This window comes from Sprattus sprattus (genome assembly GCF_963457725.1).
Source record: "Sprattus sprattus genome assembly, chromosome: 16".
Lineage (NCBI taxonomy): Eukaryota > Metazoa > Chordata > Actinopteri > Clupeiformes > Clupeidae > Sprattus > Sprattus sprattus.
Genome location: NC_137914.1, coordinates 5,571,617 through 5,594,729, shown reverse-complemented (window position 1 = coordinate 5,594,729; position 23,113 = coordinate 5,571,617). Strand labels below are relative to the sequence as shown.

Here is a 23,113-nt window from a genome sequence, read left to right as displayed (position 1 = left end):
TCTTCAAGGCATTAATGTTGCTTCCACTATCTTACTTTTTCCTATTCAAATGTACTGCTGGATTTAGGTCTTAACCAAAAAGTTCACACATTTCCAGACCACTTGACTGCATTGAATCACAGAACTCATCATAATAGATCTTTTTAAACATTTGATGTTTTTCATTGGTGGTGGGATGGTTACATGCATTCTTTAGACACAGAACAATCACAACTGTTACATAAACATAAAAAAGGGCCACCCAAGCCAAACAGCAACACATGATAAAATAAAACTATGGAAGAGTAACACTAGAAAAGAAAACAGAGAGAACCATTAACAGAAACCAGTGGAAGCTTTTAAACCCCATCAAGCTGACTGGCTAAAACTACCTCAATGGATATGCTACCATATAAAGGTCTTAAATCCAAAACAGACTGAAAGTAAAACGGTATTGGCATTATTCACTTTACATCATTATGTTCAGGTCCACATTTTCAACTAAACTTTTGCATCCGTAGTGAACTGACCTATCTATGGGTCTTGTGCTTATTCAAGCCATTCAGTGAAAACGGGTCCCACAGACAAAAAGCATGTAAACTCATGACACTCAGTAACTCATGAAATATGAACATCATTCATTTGGTCCAGAGAGCCGTTTGTTGTACAACAAGACCACCCAAGAACTAAATTAGTCAGATGTGTTGGCTGGATTTATTCAGAAAGAAATTCACAACACATCTGTTGTGCAACTGTTGTCATGTTCATTTTCTGACACAATAATACAGAGGAAACAACCATATTTTTCTTGGTATAAAAAAACTAGGTAAATTAAAGATAAGTTCTACTGAAACTCTGCTTCATATAATATTTGGTGTATTTTCAATTTTACAGCACTCTTCTTGGCATAGGATAGCCGTCTAAGGTAAGGGAGCAAGCTGAAGAGAAACATCTCATCTTCCAAGTCATCTGCCCCATCTACCTGCCATTTCCTTTTCCTACTGGATGTGTGGGAACCTGAAGGGGGGTAGTGCGAAGACGAATCCAGTCCGCTGTGCTCTCCTTCAATTTCTTGTATTACAAAGGATGAATTGCCTTCTGCAGGTCTTTCGTCCTCCCCATCTTCATTGTCACGATCATCGTCCGGATCGTCTGTTGATGCATTGGCCTGAGAGGATCTCGACTGGATGAAGGGGGTCAAGAAGTCCATCTGCCAGCTGTACTTCCAGCTCCGATGCGTGCCTCCTGATGCTCTCCGCCGCTGCTCAGAACGTTTGTCTTTGATGAACATGTCTCTCAGACTTTTCCATTTTCTTCTGCAGTCTTCCTCTACATTAAGAAAATAAGAGCAAATAAGTCCTCCATAAAGAAAACTCAACATGTACATTCTCCCCTGAACATTGTGACTTGACACGCAGAAAGTCAAATACATGATATAGAAGCTCCAACATTGTATCTCACACTGGGATAACTCGTTTCTCGCTAGACGCAGCAGCAACAAACTTCGACCGCCTGTCTTATAAGGAGGCTCAGGTTTAGGATGAAAATCTTATGGCAGGAAGCCATCAATGACAGTAAATCACACATCAACACTCTTAACACCCAGACCGTCTATTGCAATATAGATTTAGAAATGTAGCTCGAAACACCGGTCAATTTACCAGCTAATTTAGCAAGCTGGCGAAAAGCTAGCTAGCTAACAGAACACTTTGTTGTGCCGAAAGAGCATAAATACTAGCTTCATGTTCATCAAAATGAAATGTTTCTGTCACATTAGGCTTACGGGGACATGGCATAACGAACTGTTATAAAGGCGTTAAAGGGAATGCACGACACGTAATTACTTATAAACATTTAACGCCAGCTCATTGCTCAAGAATTCAGCTAATGTAAGAATCAAACCATCGCCGGCTAGCAAAGTAGCTAGCTTATAAGCGAAGCTGCCGTTCAGTTTTACAGCTCACTGGCCAGCTAACTAGCTAGCTAGGAGGATAGGATAGCTAAGCTTACAAGAAGCCAGCTTGTTTGGAAAAAAAGATACATTATTACCTGGCATTTCAACTTGCAAACTGACAGCCCTCCATGCTTTTGCCTTTCTGTCGGCATCCTTGTAAGAATTCAAAGTTGAGTTGTATAACTCTGGATAATCAGAAACAGCAGAAATTAATCTTTCTTCCAATGTCATTTTGGCGATCCACAGGAGAGAATGTAGCCAGGCTTGGTTGGGTTAACATACACAACTCGATGCGCCTGCGTGTTGGCAAAATTCACGGGAGGCTATGGTAACAGCTATAGCTAGGAATAGCTATCATACCACCCTACGGCGGAAAAACGTGTTGGAAACTTCATGCATCGGTCGTCACAATACCACAAAACTATAACAGATGAATCACTCTTCAGGACAAATAATTAAATGTTTAGTTAGCCAGTGTTGATTCAGCATGCTAACGCAAACACTCACGGAGTTGTCTGGTCCTGTTTGGCGACAAGGCTTTGAAAATTACTTAAATTTAAGACTTCATGATGAAATAACCCATCTGGGTGAACGAAATGAAGTGTTTTATAGTAGACTTATACATGAAGTAAACTACAACATTCTACTTCCGTTATAAAGTACGCCTTTAAGGACAGAGAAGAAGACGAGGTGGCCGAGTGGTTAAGGCGATGGACTGCTAATCCATTGTGCTCTGCACGCGTGGGTTCGAATCCCATCCTCGTCGAATATTTTTGCCTTCGGATGTTCTCGTATTTACCGAGAAGAATAACGCCTCAAATATGGTATCTCACATTGGGATAACTCGCTCTATTTCACACGCACGTGTATCTCACACTGCGATAGCATGCTCTTGCTTCACTCCGGTGAAGTCGAACTTTAACATAATAAATGCAAAAGCTGCATAAATTGTTTTGGAGACTACGTTGTCTGATCAGAAATGCTTAGAAGCCACTGTGCACCTGATTAAAATGCCTGAGATGATGTACAATCCAAACTTGAGGTTTATTATGAAGTTGAGATGAATATATGGTGTGTGTGTGACTTGACTTGACTATGCGTGTTTAAGTTTTGTATGCGTGGGTTTAAGTTGTGTTTGGGTGTGTGGTTCTGCAAAAATACAACATAGATAGGCCTACTTAACAATCATGCTAATATGCATCTCACAATATAAGGCTAGAGATAACCTCACATTAATAAAAGCAATATTCTCACATTACTGAAGTGACACTACTTCCTAAATTACTCACATAGTCTATCACTTTCTAGCTGCTCAACAGCACAGCTTACTATTTAACATGTCACTAGTTAACTCCCACAGCTTACCGTTATAATGTAACCGCGGGACCGGCATCAATTAAATATGCACCCGCGATCATAAAACGAATTTACAACTTCAATGCCGTGTCTGGATACGGAAAACACCATAACTAAACATAACAAAGGAGCATTACCAGGTATCTGAATGCACACAATTCCAACACTCTCTCACTCTTATCTTTAAACTGAAATGTCAAAACCATATACTTCGGTATCGTCAGTCCACTGTTCTGCTATTCCCGCCACCATCAGTGCAAGCATGTCCAGACTGCACTCTGATTGGCTGTACAAGTGGAGCCATAAGGTGTGCATGCACTAACGTAATGACCCAGCATCAGCGAAAGGGCTGTTCACGTGCACAGTAATGGGCAAAACATCTTTACTTTCATTTACTTTCCATTTTACTTTCAGTTTGTTTTATCTTTATGTTTATGCACTCTATCCCTGTTTTCATTTTCATTTTATTTTATGCACTCTAGTTTTTATGTTTTATGTTTATTTGATGTCTATTTTTATGTGGATCACTTTGCATGTACTTTCTTTGCTGTTATAAGCACTTTGAGCTGCATTGTTTTGTATGAAAGGTGCTATAGTACAAATAACGTTTATTATTCATTTGACCTTGCAATTAGGTCACTACATCAGGACACAAGAGTAGAGCAATGGGGACTGTATCAGAAAATAATAATAATAATAATAATAATAGAGAAAAAAGACTACAGAGGCCCCTGGGTCAAAGCCAGAGGGGGTAGATGCCAAAGTCTGTGGATCACGATCAGATAGTATTTTTTAGAGGGTTCCTAACTGAGTAAAATGAGTTGCAGCTATGATGAAAGCTGGTTGAGTTCTCTAAATACTTAGTAAAAGTGCTTCAATGATACCTTTGGTATCTCCTTTAGCATACGGCACACTGGACCATCCTGTACTAAAAGAAAGAAGACAGTACCGCCCCACAATTCATTGCAGCAGAAACTACAACCTAATCAATAGGAGAGCTGTTTTGCTGTGTGCAAATCAAACATGCATAATGTGTGCATCGCCTGGCGCAAATGCCCAGTCAGCGATCTGTCAGCGGTCAATATGGGTGGGGGTCTTGGAGATAATCCTGTCCCCGGGCCCCGAGCAAGACAGAGAGCGGGCCTGAACATTTGGCCACAACGATAAAAAAAGACTCTTAAGTATGACTGGAGTGATTTTGCCAAAACTCTTTTTGTGGGGCAACATTGTGAAAACATTTTAGAGGCCTGGTACGTAGCAGTCATTGGTGATTCATAGAATACAGAGAGTGAGGCATAGAATACAGTGAGAGTGAGGCACAGAATAGAATACAGTGAGAGTGAGGCATAGAATACAGTGAGAGTGAGGCATAGAATACAGTGAGAGTGAGGCACAGAATAGAATACAGTGAGAGTGAGGCACAGAATAGAGTGAGAGTGAGGCACAGGCATAGAATACAGTGAGAGTGAGGCATAGAATACAGTGAGAGTGAGGCACAGAATACAGTGAGAGTGAGGCACAGAATACAGTGAGAGTGAGGCACAGGCATAGAATACAGTGAGAGTGAGGCATAGAATACAGTGAGAGTGAGGCATAGGCACAGAATACAGTGAGACGCATAGAATACAGTGAGAGTGAGGCACAGAATACAGTGAGAGTGAGGCATAGGCAAAGAATACAGTGAGACGCATAGAATACAGTGAGAGTGAGTCATAGAATACAGTGAGAGTGAGGCATAGAATACAGTGAGACTGAGGCATAGAATACAGTGAGACTGAGGCATAGAATACAGTGAGAGTGAGGCACAGAATACAGTGAGACTGAGGCATAGAATACAGTGAGAGTGAGGCACAGAATAAAGTGAGAGTGAGGCATAGAATACAGTGAGAGTGAAGTTTATTTCAAATGATCATAGGTAGACTATTGTATGGAAGGGTCACAACAAGGGTTAAAAACTACAAACACAAGTTACTAGTTAAAATGTGTTTATACTTTTATATATTTTGTAACTAAATGAGCTTGTCGATCTTCAATCATCCTGGTATGCCTGGTTGTGAACTGCCATGTGCTCCACGCCGGTAGGCCCTCTACTACCAGGCTCAGGGTTGGTGGCTCCATATGTGCGGCTCTTTTTCTGTGCAAGATTAAACATCTCCGCGTCATCCTCCATGAAGACGCCTGAAGATTCCTCCTGAGTGTCTTTCCCCTTAAGGTTAGCCATTGAAATGGTAGATAAGAGGATTTGTTCAGTCGTGTTAACGAAGTGGTACCTTATAATACTCAATTGAAATTAATTCAGCTGTCATATAAATTGTATTAATGGTGAAAAACTCATGAGTGTGCTCCAAGAGGAAACAGACCTCTGGCCCAATGTACCTTTTGATCACGATGAAATTGGTCTATGGCATATTGGTATTTGGCAGCATGGAGTCCAAGGACACGAGCAAGTTTCTCCCCAAGATATTCACAGGCTGTGAAACAACATTACGCGTCTAATCTGGGGATCCATTATTACATTTTTTACTTTTTCCAATAGTAGTATCTTTACAACTCTTTCTTTGACAAACAATCTGACAAACACACCATGTTTTTAACATCAGATTCTTCTCATGTCATACTCACTTTGTAATGACTTCTTCCCTATTTTTGTCCCTAGAAACCGAGAATATTCTCCCCAAGACAAGTTTTCCTAGAACACACAGACACACACACACATATAGAGTTAGAATAGTTTTAAAATTCACAAACAAATGACATGCGATTCACAAAAGTAAATGCTGTCACATTTATGTACAGACTAACGAATGTGCATTTCGAAACCTTTCGCCATTTGTTAACATCCCTGCTTTTATTTGTTGATTTTTGACACTCGACTTTGACACTCTGGCACAGTGGCTTGATTCACAAATGCATTTTTCGCTCTGCAGCCCATCAGATGTCTCTTCCAGCCAATCACATGAACGTCAATTTGAGGGCATGATTGCCAGTGACCTCACTGCATTACATCTGCGCAGTGTCCAGTTATGTGGACTACTCTACCATTAACAGACAACTGAATACAATATATATATATATATATATATATATATACTGTACATAATATACATGCATATTATATGAGTATTTTTATATTGGATAGTATTCTTTTCCAACAAACTCACTGTGTCCAAAGATTGTGAGAAGGGCTCCTTATGAGTACCATCTTCATCCTCCTCATCATCCTCACTGTCACTCTCCGCTAGGGTCTCCCCGCTGGAGAAGTAGATGACCCGTGGCCCATGAGATGGATGAACTTGGCCAAAACTGGTCTCTTGCTTGGGGAGATCCTGGGAGGTTTTGCAGTTAGTGTTACACAGTGCAAGCCTCCATGCTTGTTTCTAAATCAAACAGGTGCTCGATTTGCCAAATATAAGGTACAATTCTAAACCTTGACTAGTTAGGCGATTCTGAAAGAATTTCCCAAATGGTTCCTGAAACTGTGTACAACTTCATTCCTCAATTTGTGTTTTTTGCAGTCATCACCAATGTAATAATCTTAAATTAGGAATGATATAGTCTTTGTTAGAAGTATCCCTATTTTCTGTCAAAATAATAACTTTACTAAACTTTGCATGAAAGTGTATCTTTACCCAACAGAACAGAACAGGAAGCTTAAGCATAGATAACACAATGCAGAAGCTTGGCTGAGACTGGGTTTGTACAGAAAACAGTTGCTAAATGGCTGACTGTAAGAAGATTAGCAGATTGGAATAGAAGTATATTCTGATACGAAATAACATTGACATTATCGTCTAAGCCAGCGCAGACTGTAAAAAGAAAATGGAGCTCCCCTGCGAGAGGAAATTCCTTGTGCAGTCATGTTGGCAGATGACTTATCAGTTGCTCTCACACCACTTTAAATAGCTGATCCATGATCCTAACTACATCAGGCCATCACCAAAGCAACAATATGGTTACAACAAATCACTTTATGAGCCTTAATAAGTGGTTCAAGAGACACTTACTCTCGTTAAGTTGCCATTCATCCTCACAAGTTTAGTTAACGAGTGCAAGCACAACGAGCCAGGCACTGGTATTTCTCAGTTCAGAGTAAATATTTAGTCACGTCACCGCCCTGCTGATAGGCCATAAGGAACAGACCGAGATGACAAACCGGACTTCCAGGTGCTTTACCAGCTCTGCGGTCTGATAACACAAGTATGCTGGTGTTACCAGTCCTGGTGAGAGCCATGGAATGAGGATGTCTGTGCACGTGTGTTCCTCCATGGCTGTTTCTCCCCCCACGCTCTCGAGGCAGGGCTCTTCCCTGCTCCGTGTAGAATGTGGAGGTTTATTGTCAGCTAACATATGAGGTTAGATAGGAGATGGTCTTACCAGTGGAGTTGACCTGGTAAGTAATCATTTTTTTCTACTCCTATAAGAAGTAAAGGATCCTTCAATCTATTATTAATACAGGTATTTAGGCACATGCTACCAACCATATCCAAGCATTCAATAAAGTATGAGGACAAAATGCAGTGTTACTATAGCGACTGTTTTAATTTTCACTGAAGTGCATGTTCATTATGGAAACAGATAAATACATGACAATGACTTTAGGGTTAACTGTCATATATAAGTACACCTTATACTATGGAGTATACCACTATCCATGTAAACGAGTGATTTAATTCTAGGTACACAGTTACTAAATAAAATTACAATGGAGTATTTCAATACTTACAACCAGAAAAAAAGAAGCTTCTATCTACAGGTAACATGTTTTTATGTTTTGAATGTTTTATAATACACCTTGAAGTCTCCCCACGTCTATGTAGGCCACTTTTAATAAGACAATGATAAAGTGCAGAAAGCTTTGAAAAAAAGGAAATCTCTTCACAAAATTACTGTTATTTAAAAACATGGTCACTTGATTAGATTTATAACTCAAATGCTAGCGGCTACGAGTTCTTATGACATAGCCATCGGATGCCAACACAGAGCTACTGATATCCAGTTGGAAAAATGGATGTAGACAGAAGGCAAGTAGCAGAAAAACGGTCAGAATACCAAAAATAAAAACGGAGTTCTTTTATAGCTTTATATGTTGGGGTAGGGATAAATACTCCAATGTGCAGCTGTCTACACGACAATAATATAGTGTGCAGAAAATGTCATGAAACACCCTGTATCATACTGAACAACACATATTTAAAAATCTGTTTGATCTGGACGATTTGTGGAAGAATCCAAGACAGTTTATCCTAACTAGGTCATGGGAATTTGCCAAACATTCCGTAAATGTGACCCACAGGCTTTGGGTGGGAGCCACATCACCGGCGGAGAGCCATACGGGGGGGTGGGGGGGAAGAGCCATGGGGTATGAGGGCCAAACATAAGACTAACCATCATGAGACAGGGGGGGGGGGGGGGTGCACGCAACACCATGCTGGGAGACATCCTCGGAGTGCCAAGCGATGACATGTTTCGCCTTGGCGTCCAACAACAGGGGCTCCTAGTCTGGGGGCCATTTTGACGGGCCTCTGCGGCCGTATCAATTTCGACTGGGATATTGTTCCTCTCGGGATGGGAAACAGCCGGGCCTCGCGCTAAACTGGGACCCAAAAAAAAACAAGCCGGTCCTTGTTCTCGGGGATGCAGCTTAGATAAATGAATGCTATAATGTGACACATAACAGGCATCTTGTAAGCTGTTTTGAAGGAAGCCTTCGGGCCGGGAGATGGTTAGGAACACCAAGGTCATTTTAAAGTAGAGTCCAAGAGAAACGTTAAGCCGTGCAGCCAAAGTGCATCATAACTAATATTTGTTCAACAAATGTTTAACAAAGGACCAGTAGCTGGTCATGGAGTGTTAAATACTTCCTTGCAATATAAGCGATATTATACATACATACATACATACGGGAACCTATATGAGAAGGAGTGAAATGGTTATGCAGTATTTCCCATGGGTCATTAGTTTATGGTCAGTGTGGTCAGTCTTCCAGTGAATGAAAAGTTAGAGTCACTGCGCTACATTTCTTATTATAATGTATAAAATGAGTTACACCAAAAGAACAAGCCACCTCAAACATTACTGATTATGAACCACTACAAATCAAACTAAACGAATGCATTACGATAATGCATGCAGTCTCGGAGTGCGATTTACGTCTGAGACCCCCCAATGTAATGTTTACTTCCACCATCATGAGTTGGTCCTATGAAACTGTAAAGAACATCCACACAAAGAAATGGTCAACTTTCTGTAAGTCCCCTTCAAGAGTCGAGACTGAAGCAGGCCTTCAGATAACTCAAACCAGCAAACATAAGTATTCTGCCATTCTGTCATTCAAACTAAAGCGAGACGCTTTCCTTCACGGTGCGGGGTTTAGTTGCAATGAAGAGCAATCGGACTCCTGTACTGTGGTTTTAGGGGTGTGTGTGTGACCTCCTGTGTCTGCTGGGTGAGTTCACGGATGGACTTAGGAGATGGTGCATCCAGTGTCTTTTGAAGGCTTCAGGTCAGGCTCCTTCACTGGCTTCACCTCCTCATCGTGCTTGGGCTTGGCCTTCACGAAACACAAACCAAAACAAGGTGTTATTTGTGGAACGCAGGAACGAGGAGTATGTTTTGAAACACAAAATGGAATCCATGCTTCGAATGGCTAGACGACACATTTAAACGATTACCTCCAAAAGGGGCACGGAATCAAAGGAAACAACATGGAGGACAGTGCTGAACTTAAAAGGGTTGCAGATTATGCGGATCACAAAATAGTACAATATCCGCGTCATATGACGTCATACAGGAAGTGTAACGTACTTTCAGGCATTGGTAGGGGTACCGAGACCTAGTTTTTAGCCTTGTACTCTAACCCTAACAAATCCCTAAGAAAAAGTTGATTCTGACACTTAGAATTTTTTTTTTCGGATCCAATATATCCGCAGCCACTTTAAAGTGTGGATTCAGTTTATTCCTGAAGCGCTAAGTTACCTTCTCATCCTTGGCCCCCTTGGTGAGGTCAAAGGTGGCATAGACATCAGGTGTGCACTGGTCGCTGACGGGCGGGAGCTCGAAGGCGATGGGCTCTGCAAGGCCGTAGCTGGCCTTCAGCTCCAGCGATGGCGCCTCTGCTGGAACCTTGTGGAAATATCTGGAAAACAAACATTTAAAGTAACACAATGCAACAATTATACTTCAGGATTAGGGTTAGGATAAGCAGTTTAACCTTAAAATAACAGCTTGAAAAAAAAATTGGGTCGCTACAATGACTACAATGACTACAATTTTAATATGGAGAATCGCCTCCGTGCCAACTGTGTAAGGACAGTTGTTGAGTGACTAGTTTGTCATAACGTCAAAGTCAGCACATTTCAAGAGATTTCGTTAGTTTTAGCTGCTAGCATATCGCTAGCGAATAGCTATTGATCCATTGTGCTGCTTTAAGTCAAAACCTAATGTCTGAGGTGGAGGCCCGCGGCCCCATGGGAGAGCCACGGGGACCCGCAGGGCCCAACGCTAAGGAGTGCTGCTGCGTGGGACTGGTTTTGACTGCAGGGTGCGGGCAGGCAGGAACAGATGCGTGTTTGAGAGCGGGAGAAAGAAAAGATGGGGCGGGACTTTCACAAAATATAAATATATGTATGAAGTGAAATAAGAGTAGAGTTCTTGTCGTGAAAGTACACACTGCTATTCGTGTTTGCAGGAGAGCGGCAAGAAATAGACCATGTTTTACAGAAACACAAGGTTGGTGGTTTTTACACATGGCTGGACGTCAGTAGGCTGGAGCGGGACTGAAAAATGTATCCCGCGTAAATGTCCAACTATGGGATTTTGCGGGCGGGAGAGGGACAAAATATTACATCGTTTTGCAGTAGCAGGACTGAAAACAAAAATCCGTCCCACTCAGGCCTCTAGTCTGAGGAAATTTGTATTTAGAACTTAGAAAAACAGACGAGGCAGGAAGAGGTAGAAGAAAATGAAGACAAAGTAATAAAAGAAATAAGAGAAGAAGATGATGGTATGATAATGGAGTAAGAAGAAGAACCAAGCAAACAGTAGTAAGCGAGAAAAAAAGAGACACAGAGGACAGCTGTCAATCAATCAATTTCAATTTCATATAGCGCTTCTCTATATACCCGAAGACGCTTTACAGAGTAGTCCGGTCCAGTCCATTCATTCAGACAATCATACCAGTGGTGGTCAGCTACATCAGTAGCCACAGCTGCCCTGGGGCAGACTGTCCGGAAGCGTGGCAGCCAATCAGCGCCAACGGCCCCTCCGAACCACCACCAACATTCATTCCAACATCCATTCAGATTCAGATTCATTCATTCATACGCACGCATAGCTGTGTGTGTGTTGGAGCTTGGACTCACATGAAGCCGTTCTCCCTCTGGCACTTCTCCAGCGTGTTCTTGATGAGGCCTCCCAGCTTCAGGAAGAAGAGCTGCTCCGAGGGCTTGGCCGTGCTGCCGGGGCCCTTGGTCTGCCGGTACTCTTTACACAGGGCCTCAGCCTTAGAGTAACCTAGAGACAGAGAATACACACATGTCTGTGTAAGTGTGTGTGTGTGTGTGTAGGCCTCAGCCTTAGTGTAACCTAGAGACAGAGAATACACACATGCCTGTGTAAGTGTGTGTGTGTGTGTGTGTGTGTAGGCCTCAGCCTTAGAGTAAACTAGAGACAGAGAATACACACATGCCTGTGTAAGTGTGTGTGTGTGTGTGTGTGTGTGTGTGTTTGTGTGTAGGCCTCAGCCTTAGAGTAACCTAGAGCCAGAGATTACACATGAGGTTTCTGATCATGAATTTCTGCCTTAAGATGATAGCCAGATTCGTCATGGGCTACTTCTGATTTAAGTCATGGAAAATAAAAGGAACCTAAGTCAAAAGTGATACAGATATCTCTTCCCTATGCTCGCCAGTGTCGTGGATGCACTCACATTTTTCTGCTTCCTGCAGAGACCTTATAGCTTCTCCACACTTGTCACTGGCTAGGAGGGTCTGCCCGTGGTAGCAGTATGCCTGCCATATCAAAGAAAAGGTGTACACACTAGGATTTAAAAGGAGCGTAGAGGGTATGTACAGACATACACAGAGAGACTAAACGAGACTTACAGTTTTATAGATAGTATGTTTGTATAAATGACATGTCTCGTCACATTAGATACAACCATAATAAAGTGAGCTCACATAGGCCATGTAGAAATGCTGCTTCAGCTGAAGGTACTTCCTCCACTTGCTGCTGTAGTCTGGGTCCAGTGTGTTCAGGGTGTGGTCTGTGAAGCATTAAGATTGAAAAAAAAATACAAGAAATATTGGGAAAAAGACTCAAATAACATCTGGTTCATCTGACGGACTCCCATGAATTTGTTTCATTTTCACGCTACCCTTCTATACTCAGTCCATTAAGATGGACCTCGTTTCTTCCAAATGCTAAATGAATCCACGAAACAAACACTCCAAAAATGTACCAAACTGAAAAAAAATGCATGGATCATGAATTCTATTGAAGAACAAACGGAACCCTCACCAGCCTTCTGATAGAAGTTAGCTGTCTCAAATGCTAAGGCTGCGATGAGATTGGCATTGTGCTTCAGCTCAATGGCTCTGGCAATAGTCACTGCAAAATACAGGAGAACAAAACAGACGGCAAATGTTATGGACAGCATTGGATGGAAAACATACCCTTTCTTTTGAACTCAAACTTTACTTTTGGGAAGGTACCTGTGAATACATTTACATTATGCCCAGTTTGAATCATATTTTCATTAGCTAACATGGACCCATTATTTATAATAATTTACGTATAAAAATTCAATAAAATGATGCAGTGGGTGGAGTTAAGGTCAAAGGCGGGGGTATGTTACACTTCAACAAATCAATTACTGCCTTTCTGCAAGTGCAAGACGTTCAAATGTGTCAATGTTATTTACAATCCAGTCAAGACAGAGTGTATTTTATACATTTTAAATACACCTCAGGCAAAAAACGAAGACGGTTTTTTTTTTATGCTAATGATGAGTATGGCTTTACCTTCCTGAGCCTCAGCCTGGCACTGGACTATGTAGGTGTCAATCACCCTTGGCTCCAGGTCCCGCCCCTTCTCTGCTGGAGTGATGAGGCGAGGAATGTGGGTATCCTAGCAACGGTGGAAGAATCAACACAATGAAATCTAGACTAATCGGAAGTTAGCAGTGGTTAAACTGACGTTTTACCACAAAATGTCATTCTGTCACTGAGTTTGTTTACAGAATGACTTGACAAAGGCACAGCAGTAAATTTGATATGAGAAGCAGATTAAGTGAGCTTGTCTGATTATCATAAATATTAACGTCAAAGTCATCGCAAATAGAATATATGTCTTGAAAATATGTCTTTTGCTCTATATTGGGGATGTTTGGTCGGTTGGCCTGATCTAATCTTTTCAACTAAAACAAAAACACAATACAATAGAAAAAACAACTGTATGGAATGAACTGCTGCTTTTGAAACCTTTGCAGTAATTATGAAAATAATCTTTTTTTTAATCAGACAAAGTACCTTTAGATGTTTGAAAACTCCAGCTGCAACTTTCAAGCTTTTGTGAACTATTTTGGCCTCATCCTCCGTAACACTGCCAAAGGTAAGATAACGTCATGCATCACAACTGCAACAGTGACATGATATTCAAAAAGACTTCAAAAGACGTCACAAACAGTGGCAGTTATCACTTACTTCTCTTTGCCTGCCAGCCTTGAGGCATACTTGGTGTACCAGACTGCCACATTGAATCCCATCGAAACCAATTCAAAAACGGCATCTTGCTGGGCACTGTATGACATTGAGTGATTTAACATTTAGCAGCCCGCTGTGACTTGAAACACAGAGATGTTTGCATAACAATATAGTCGCAGACTAAGTGGCAACATAGAGGAATACGGCAAACATGGAGCTATACTTGAAGTAGGTATTAAGGGCTGCTTAGTAACGAATATTACGAAACAAGAAATTATGCAAGGGCTGAAAATGTTTTAGTGTGTTACAATCTTGACACTGCAGACATAAAACACATATACACTGAGGGAGATGATATTAAACAGGTACATTGCCTATAAATAATGTCCCTTTTTATAAGTAGACACAACACAATTAGAACATACAAGTCATTTGGTTCAGAGGCTATGCAATTACTTGTATTGGGGGTTTGTAGGTTGTGTGGACTTCAAAAACGATGCCACTTCTAAAAAACATGCCCAGGAAGTTACCTTGCAGTGTTGCCTTGTAAAGTATCAATCCACTTGAAGTTCTGAATGTACCGCAGTTTGTTCTCCTGCGTGGTACCATCCAGAGAAGCAATGAACCCTGCATCAGTGCCAGCAATTGATCAGCATCCACAAAAAACACATTAGCGACGCAAGACATACAGAGGTTCGTTAGCAAAGCGGGCACACAAACTTTATGACAGCCCCCTTCACTGACAGGTTGCAGTGACTGTTTTCTTAACCAGGAAGCCTCACATGCACAGACACAGAATGGGAAATATTTACCTTGCAGGAGAGAGAAGTATGCATCAGTGGCATTCTTCATTATCTCTGGGGTACAGGTAACATCCGTGAACATCTCTAGAAGTCTTGCCCTGGTTGTCCTCAGGTCACTAGGAAAAACATGATACAACAAAGAGCAGTGACTGACACTATGCTATGTAATGTAAGGGCTCTATAAACCTATTTGTGAACATTAAAGCATCAATGACCACTTACAGTAAATGCATTACATGTGGCCAGATACAGCTCGCATAATCTTTCGAACGCTTTTGTACTTCATTAGCGATGTTACTTTAACAAAACCACATGAGAGTCAACTTTTGTCAGAATCACAAATATGATATGAAATATGCTCCATACTTTACATACTTGCAAATTTTGTTGGCTGCGGGACTTCCTGCAATTCCATACAAATTAAAAGAGACAGGTGCCGTGGCTTTCAAAGGATTTCGATGAAACCAGTGGGCCATTTTGACAGTACTGCAAACCAAGCAGGCGAATGAACTGTCGTAAAAAAAAAAGTCAGAAACATAGAAGTTTTAACTAGTATGTAAAGTCAGGTGTTTACAATACTATACAAAAAAGAGGTTACGTGGGAATTGTGGCGGTACACAATATGGATGCCACCATTCAATTATTGACATTTCTCGACCTACAGTTCGCACATTGATATTTGAATTACACAATGTGATATAGTAAGATCAGACTAAAAGGCAACCCCGTTTAACACAAATCAGCTGGCCAGGGACCTACTTAGCTGTACGTGGAGTCAAAAAGCCATTAGCCAGCTAGCTAATGTTAACTACTTCTATTACACCGTTAAACGAAACATTTTAGTCACCTCGGGCTATGGATTCCAGATATCAGAGTTGGCACTCTGGAAAACAAGCGTTATCGTTAACTTAAAAATCGTCGTTACGTAAGCATTAAAAGTGTCAGGAACGAAATGAGTAACGTTAACTATAGGCTAGCAAGCTAACACCAGTTAAAGGCTGGCTAATGTAAACAAGGTTCGAGGAAAGCCTTTCACTCAATAGTAACACAGTACAAGAAAACTGCAGTGATCTGTCTCAAAAGAAAAGCATCAGCTACAAAGTCTACAGGTCAGTTATAAATAAGACAAAACACCTGTCAAACCTTAGATCTGTAGATTACAGCAGCCGAACATTCAATACAGGAAATAAAACAATGAGTAAAAAAATGTATCTTCCTGTGTTACGTTCTGTGACGTCCACTTGATTTTGATTGGCCATTTGATGACATTACGTAATGAACTAACGCTCTGATTGGATGGCCACTTGTGCGCTATCGCTGACATAAGTGCCCACTTCCTGCAGTTGTATTTGTAGTTCTTTGAGAATTCTTAAGAAATTGTTATTTATCTGAATGATGTATTGCTGGTTAAGTGAAACTACCTCCAAACAAAACTGTGACAAAAACAGAGAAGTAAATTAGAATGTAAGATTTTACAACATTCGCCGAGGTTTCAGCATATTCAAGTCATACCTTATCTTCATCACTACCTATCACATCATCTCGCAGTGGGACAAATTATTTTAGAGGGACTACCACAGAATGTTGTCAAATGTGAAACTGTGAAAGCACACATTAGCTTGATAGTCGCGCCGCTACACTAAGAGGGTGTGGCACCATCAGTTCATTAACCACTTGAACATGAGTGTCCAGCTGCCTAGCTGCATATTTTACACTATAAATGAAAAAATCTGTCTGAAGTTTACAGCATGTGTGTATCTTTTTGCCAACGTGATGATAGTATCCCACCGTTTAGGACTGCCCACGAAACAATATGCTCCAAGGGGTGGGACTTCCGTTCTCTACGAGTGAGGGTTTGGGTGCGTTAGCAGAAGGGCTTGGTCAGTGTGGAGTGTATCACCGGTTTATCTGTGAGCTTGTAGTCTGCTAGCTACCTGGGAAACAAACGATGCAGGGTGGGAAATAGTATCTCACCGGCAATGAGAACCTGAAACGTTTTGTGCATCACCACTACGGGAAAATGTCCGATGTCACCAAGACCATCCAGAAATGGCACGCAAGTTTCAAAAAAGGCACGGACTTTGATTCGTGGGGACAGTTAGTAGAGGCAGTTGATGAATATCACATGTAAGTTGCAAAAAGATTCCTTTATAATTTATGATCATCACAAATGGCGGTAGAGCAGTATGAATAGGTTGTTACACAAAACAAGGAGGTACATTAGGTTTTCGTTTTCTGTTTTGCTGTGATATCCAGTTGAATTGTTGTGCCCAGTGAAGGGTTATCTCTACGTGGACAGGGCTTTCAGCACTAACGTGTTGATATCACTCACTCCAATGCGTAAACACAGACATAGTAGGCATGCAATGGTATTTCAATGTGAGACCGTGTTACCTGTATCTCACCGGTACGTTTTATCAGACCGAATGTGCTGTTGTTCTCAATTGCTGTGACAATGTATTAGACATATTTTGTTATCCAGGCCTCCCTAAAAACTGCTCAAAGTCGTTCATGCATTCCGCAAGTTATGGACTGTCTCAAGTCGCTAAAACGAAATTAGGCGCCACACCCTCCCATTGGTATGGATGGAACTTTAGTTAACATGTCATATATGGCATGTCATTTTGCTCGTACGTGTTCTTTAAGTTTTTTTTTTACCCACTGTAAATGACAAAAACGCATTGTCAGAAATTTCAGGAGGAGTTTTGTTTTACATAAACAAGGACTTTAGGATTCTGTTGCGTAGGCTACTCTCTTGCAGAATATTTCATTTCGACCAGTAGGTGGCGTAGGAGAACCAGTTAAGCGACCAGTCTAACTAGTGAAACTACTGTGGAATTTGTTTTATATAATGTCTGTGTGTAGGTTACAATGTGTTATTTGCTTTGTCCCTCGTTAAAAAATAAAAAATAAATAAACAAAAGAGTTTACACGTTTCTGTCTGGTGAGTGGCCATTTTATGAAGTATTTCAAGGTTTTTCCTGTGTGGTCACTGACTATACATAATGTCACTATGAAAACAGAAACCCCACAGTAAATAAAGGAGATCAATAAAATATTAAGTCTGCTTATTATGTTTCCGGACAAATGTGATGAACATAATTTAAGACATTTTATTAACTTTGTATTTCGTATGAAACAACAAACAACATCTCCCCTGAACCAGCAGCATAATTTGTGTAGCCTATGAGTTGACACATTTATTCCTATAATTCCTTTTTTTAGACTCGCAAGGCAACTACAGAAGGAGGTTCAGTCAACAAACTCGCATGACTTTTCAGAAGATCAAAAGGTTTGTTTGTTTTTTAAATTATTTCTCAAGCATGCATTTCATACCGGTACCATTAACGTGTGCATATGGCTAGCAAACACTTATAAACTATGTTGTAAATGCACAATCAATGCTCTCTTTATAGAAATAGATGAGGAATTGGGTTATGTAAAGTTAAAAAAGAAAGGTGTAATATAACAAACTTAAGGATTTGTTTAATTTGTCATCAGAGAATGAAACAATAACCTTGTCATGAGCCTTCTTTTTTCATGTCTTGCTGTTACTTTTTTGACAGAAAACACTTGGAAAATTAGCAACATGTCTAGAAATGCGATGCGTATCTCTACAGGTATGTAAATCAGACCTGGTTGTCAAGCATATTTAATGTATGGATGGACTTCTAGCTAGAGTGTTTCTAAAGTATCCAGACTTAATGCCAAAATGTGTTTCGAGTACACAGTCAGAAGAGGAATTCAAGTTGGAGGACATGAAGAAACTGGAACCCAGTAAGTTTTATTATTTTTTTTTTTTTTAACTATGCTTTTGTTATGAGCTGTTTTTAACTATGTAGCACTCTGAGATTCTTTTTGAATGGAGAGTGCACTATAAATAAAATGAATTATTATTTAGTAAGTCTGTGAGGAGTGTGAATGGATGTTCAAGTATCATCCCATCACCAGCTATCTATGTGGCATTAGCTTGATGGACTGGCGAGGTTGAAATCTAAGACATGCTTGTAAACTGTTTTTTTTCCTGTTCTCTCTGCTTACAGTCATAAAGAATCTTCTCACATACAACAAAGATTTTCCTTTTGATGTACAGCCAGTGCCTTTAAGGTAAATGTTCAGCAAGTCCAAATTCCATCCTATGAAGCTACTTTTTAAATGTGTGTCACGAAATAGATGGCATATGTCACCTTCACATCTGAGGCCAGTGAAAGTAGTTAAAAACCGCTCTAATAGCTGCTGTGTTGCTGTTATGCCTGGCAGGAAAATTCTTGCTCCGGGAGAAGAGGAGAATCTGGAGATGGAGGAAGAGGAGGAGGACAATGCCACAGGGGCTGGGTCCCCGGACTCCTTTCCCTCCAGAGTGCCAGGTACACCCCCATCCTTCAATGATCCTGGAGGCGTGGAACTTGCCTTCCGAAGTCCTGTGTTGTGCAACAAACATCTTCATGTTGCGATTTCTGAGTTTTCCCAGCTTTAAGCAACAACTGAGCCAAAAAAGATGTTAAGAGAGAGATTTAGACTCAGCTTTTTTTTCCTGTGGCTTGGGGAAGCGGAACCCATATATTCAAAGGTCCTAATGCAATAGGCAGCTACTTGTTTTTTTATAATGCAACGGGATTGCAACTGCTTGCTTGCTTTGCCCTCTCGATCGAACGAACCACCACATGGAAGTTACTGATCTTTCAAGAGCATTATCTTGTCTTTAACAGCCTTTACCTGTGTTGGCACAGGATGATACTACTGCAGTTGTCAATGTTGTTTTGTGCCCATTTCATGAGCCTCTTCTCCTCCTCCTCCTCCTCCTCCTCCTCCACCTCTTCCCCTCTGTTGATGGTGTGCATGGCTTCATTGCTCTGTCTCCACTGCCTGCCATACACAGCTTTGGAAGGTATGCCTGTGTGAAATGAGTTGGAATGGCATTCTGCCATTATCGGTCTTATTGAAATAAACAGATGGCCCTAAAGTGCCTCAGGGATGAAATAAGCGGCCTTTTAACATTCCCGCACAGGTACTCTGCTGCCACGGCTACCGTCGGAGCCTGGGATGACACTACTTACAATAAAGATCGAGAAGATCGGGCTGAAGGACGCGGGGCAGTGCATCGACCCCTATATCACCGTTAGTGTGAAAGGTACAGTGCACTCAATGTATATATATATATTTGTTTTTTAATTTAATCTTTTTTAATAATTGTTATTTCTTATTATTTAGCTGTGGCAGTTAATGTCCACAGCAACTCAAGTTTTTAGATGTCTGTTGCTGCCTCTACTGTCTCCTTGTTTTTGTGACCATGACAAATAAAGTACTATGAACTATTAACTTTGATTAACCCCTTTATCACTGTAAGTGTGAAAGGTACAGCCATGCACCCATAACAGCACTGAGCAACACAGTGAAGTCCTTGTAGGTAGATGTAAGTGCTAGATCATTTGTGAAATGTAAAATCATTTGTAATGTTTCTGCTAATCCTCTGGATAGCACAAGGGAGATACAGGTTGTATCTATTCAAAATAAACATAGACGGTCTGCGCATTGCCAAAAGAATGCACTGTCTTTGCGTTCAGTGTGCTGTTTTGAAAGTAGCCATTTCCTCTGCAGATCTGAACGGCGTTGATTTGAATCCAGTCCAAGACACGCCAGTTGCCTCTCGGAAGGAGGACACATACATACACTTCAACATAGAAGTTGAGATTCAAAAACATGTTGAAAAACTACCAAAAGGTGAGAATCGTTTAAATCTCATTTTTTTTTAAACAAAACACATGTCCTGAAGAGAGACATTTAAACTCTGGGTTGAGTCAAACCAAAACCACTTTCTTACTATATAACTTTATTGATTTCCAGTCAGAAGTTCCAGTCACTTTTTAAACAGAATACAGTACAGAGACTGCTCCAACGAAAACAGTTAGCAATCTTAGTCTCAGTGCTGCAAACCAGGGGGCAGTTCCTGATCTGTTAGATTTGACTGCTGTGTTTGACACAAATGACCACAACATTTGAATCTCTCGTCTAGAAACCGTGTTCATCTCTGTGATTATGCCTGCAACTGGTTTCGAACATACAGTACATTACAGAGAGACAATTTTATGTTAGTCCTTAAGGTCACCTATCGAAGACATGTCTTGACCCCCTTCTTTTTTCATTATATATACTACCACTAGGTAATATCATCAGAGAACACAATATCAACTTCTATAGATATGCTGTGATGATGCATTATATCATTTAGCATTTCTGTTGAGCCTAATGATGTCCAGTACATGCCTTATTTTCCCTGACTACCTGTCTCAACAAACGTAAATAATTATGTTATTATGCAATTATGTTAAAAAATGTAAATGAAGATAAGACAGAAATACTCTTAGTTGGCAAAATAGATGCTCTTCCTAAAAGCCTAGGACTTTTAGGTCTTCAGATCAAAATGGAAGTATCAAGTTTGGGTGTAATTTTAGACCCCACTCATTAGGATGCTGAAAAGTTCATTCAGGCCTTCAGTTTAAGTAGACTAGACTGCTGTAATGATCTGTTTACTGGTCTTCCAAAGCAGTAGATCGATAAGCTAATTCAGAGCTCTGCTGCTAGACTTTTCATGAAAACAAGGCAGAGCAGACACACTACTCCTGTTCTGGCAGCCCTGCACTTGTCTGGAAAGTCCTCCTGCTTGTTTACAAAGCTTTAAATGGTTTAGCACCCTCTTCCGTCACCGAGTCCCTGTCATTTGATGTCCCTTCATGGACCCCCAGGTCCTCTACAGCCGGTCTGTTAAACCCAAAACTAAATTAGGGAAGCAGCCTTCGTCCACAATGCAGTGGACCATTTTTAAACGTCAATCTACATAGCTTTACTTACTCTGTCTTTAATCATTTCTTCTTTTGCTTTACCTGATCTTCCCTGTTGTATGTCCCTTGGTTTGAGTGATCTTTCTTTCTTTTTACACATTATTGTTATTGCATTTTATTGTTTACCCATTTCTAGGTTGCATTTCTTGTGTCTGTTGATATATGTATGATCTGCACTCCCTGCATGAAAAGTGTTATACAATACGTTTATCATTGTTATTATTATGATTTCAGGGGCAGCTATTTTCTTTGAATTCAAGCACTACAAACCCAAGAAAAGGTTCACCAGCACAAAGTGTTTTGCCTTTATGGAAATGGACGAAATCAAAGCTGGCCCCATTGTGATCGAGTTGTAAGTATTGATTTTACCCTTGTTTAAGTTGACTCTGAGGTCTATAGTTCCGGCCCCATGTTAAGAGACTAACTTTGAACTGGACCAAGACATGAACACAAAAAAGATCCAGTTGTTTTTCTCTGATCATCCAACCCCCAGGTACAAGAAGCCAACCGACTTCAAAAGGAAGAAACTCCATCTCCTGACTAAGAAACCACTCTACCTGCACATCCACCAGACTTTGCACAAAGACTGAGCCCTGGCCGAGGAGCGTGTGGGACAACAAATAGCATATCGACACACCCACAACATGCACATGGTTGTCAGCAAAACACCTTCTAGTTTTTTGGTGCATCACCTTTAAAATCTCAGCAATACGAAATCTATTGTCACATGGCCAGCCCTGCAAGACAAAGGCGTCCGGAAAGGACCTCGGACCGACCCTTCAGACGTCATCTTTGTCGCATGTCCTGGAGAGATGTCCGTCACCTTAGCAACCACTTTCATCTCAGTAGTCTTCCTTGTTGGCTCCTTAGGAGAATCCGAGATGGACTGACTTAAAAGACTTGTGACCCGTGTTGAAGGAGCACGCTTGTCTTGACATCACTGGAAAGACACCATGAGTGTTTATCCACTGCCTCCATAAGGGAAAAATACATATGGTTAGATATTTGGTCGTGTTTGCAAGGATAAAATTAAGTTTAATGTGTTCGGAGCCAAGGCATTTTGAAAAAATACACATTTTGCATTTAAGGGCTTAGGAGTCTGCATGAAACTAAAATGGGTAACGTTTTGTTTAACTATTAATGTGCCGTTTATCATATGAAGTGGTTAACCCCCCAATCTTTAATCATGCTGTCAACATTTGTGTTGTATTACTTGACATTTGAATTTAGATTTTATTTTTGTAATATCAGAATTCCAAGGCTATTAGCTGACTCTGCTAAAGATAGGTGCATCTGATAGTGTGTGTGTGTGTGTGTGTGTGTGTGTGTGTGCGTCCTGTGTACGTGTGTTCTTCTGTAAGGATGGTCCAGATTGTTGTTATAACCTTTGGCAGAGTGGGCTTGACGACCGTTGAATATCTACACTGCTTTCATTTCTAATAAATGACATTGCTGCTTGACCCCTTTCAGTTGCTTCCAAGT

At 40.8% G+C, this 23,113-nt stretch overlaps 3 protein-coding genes across 3 annotated transcripts; 1 reads left to right on the top strand and 2 right to left on the bottom strand.

Annotated features, from left to right (window-relative positions):
• Positions 1-437: 437 nt before the first annotated feature.
• On the bottom strand, positions 438-2,164 carry LOC308376969 (uncharacterized protein; the record flags this gene model as incomplete). The annotated part of the gene is made up of 2 exons (XM_080853482.1): positions 438-1,308; positions 2,029-2,164. 2 exons carry the CDS (start codon positions 2,162-2,164, stop codon positions 824-826), a joined length of 621 nt encoding a protein of 206 aa, XP_080709608.1. The 3' UTR covers positions 438-823.
• A 5,752-nt stretch (positions 2,165-7,916) lies between these two features.
• Positions 7,917-15,997, bottom strand: brox (BRO1 domain and CAAX motif containing). The gene is made up of 13 exons (XM_080854183.1): positions 15,936-15,997; positions 15,168-15,302; positions 14,802-14,908; positions 14,520-14,616; positions 13,990-14,085; positions 13,816-13,888; positions 13,309-13,414; positions 12,806-12,895; positions 12,466-12,551; positions 12,216-12,297; positions 11,650-11,800; positions 10,265-10,424; positions 7,917-9,839 (listed from the first exon to the last, which is right to left on the bottom strand). Exons 2-13 carry the CDS (start codon positions 15,266-15,268, stop codon positions 9,753-9,755), a joined length of 1,236 nt encoding a protein of 411 aa, XP_080710309.1. The 5' UTR covers positions 15,269-15,302; positions 15,936-15,997; the 3' UTR covers positions 7,917-9,752.
• Positions 15,998-16,693: 696 nt separating this feature from the next.
• aida (axin interactor, dorsalization associated) lies at positions 16,694-22,488 on the top strand. The gene is made up of 10 exons (XM_080853682.1): positions 16,694-16,919; positions 18,018-18,084; positions 18,359-18,412; positions 18,524-18,569; positions 18,836-18,899; positions 19,053-19,159; positions 19,801-19,923; positions 20,391-20,513; positions 21,866-21,983; positions 22,125-22,488. Exons 1-10 carry the CDS (start codon positions 16,813-16,815, stop codon positions 22,219-22,221), a joined length of 906 nt encoding a protein of 301 aa, XP_080709808.1. The 5' UTR covers positions 16,694-16,812; the 3' UTR covers positions 22,222-22,488.
• The last annotated feature ends 625 nt before the right edge of the window (positions 22,489-23,113 follow it).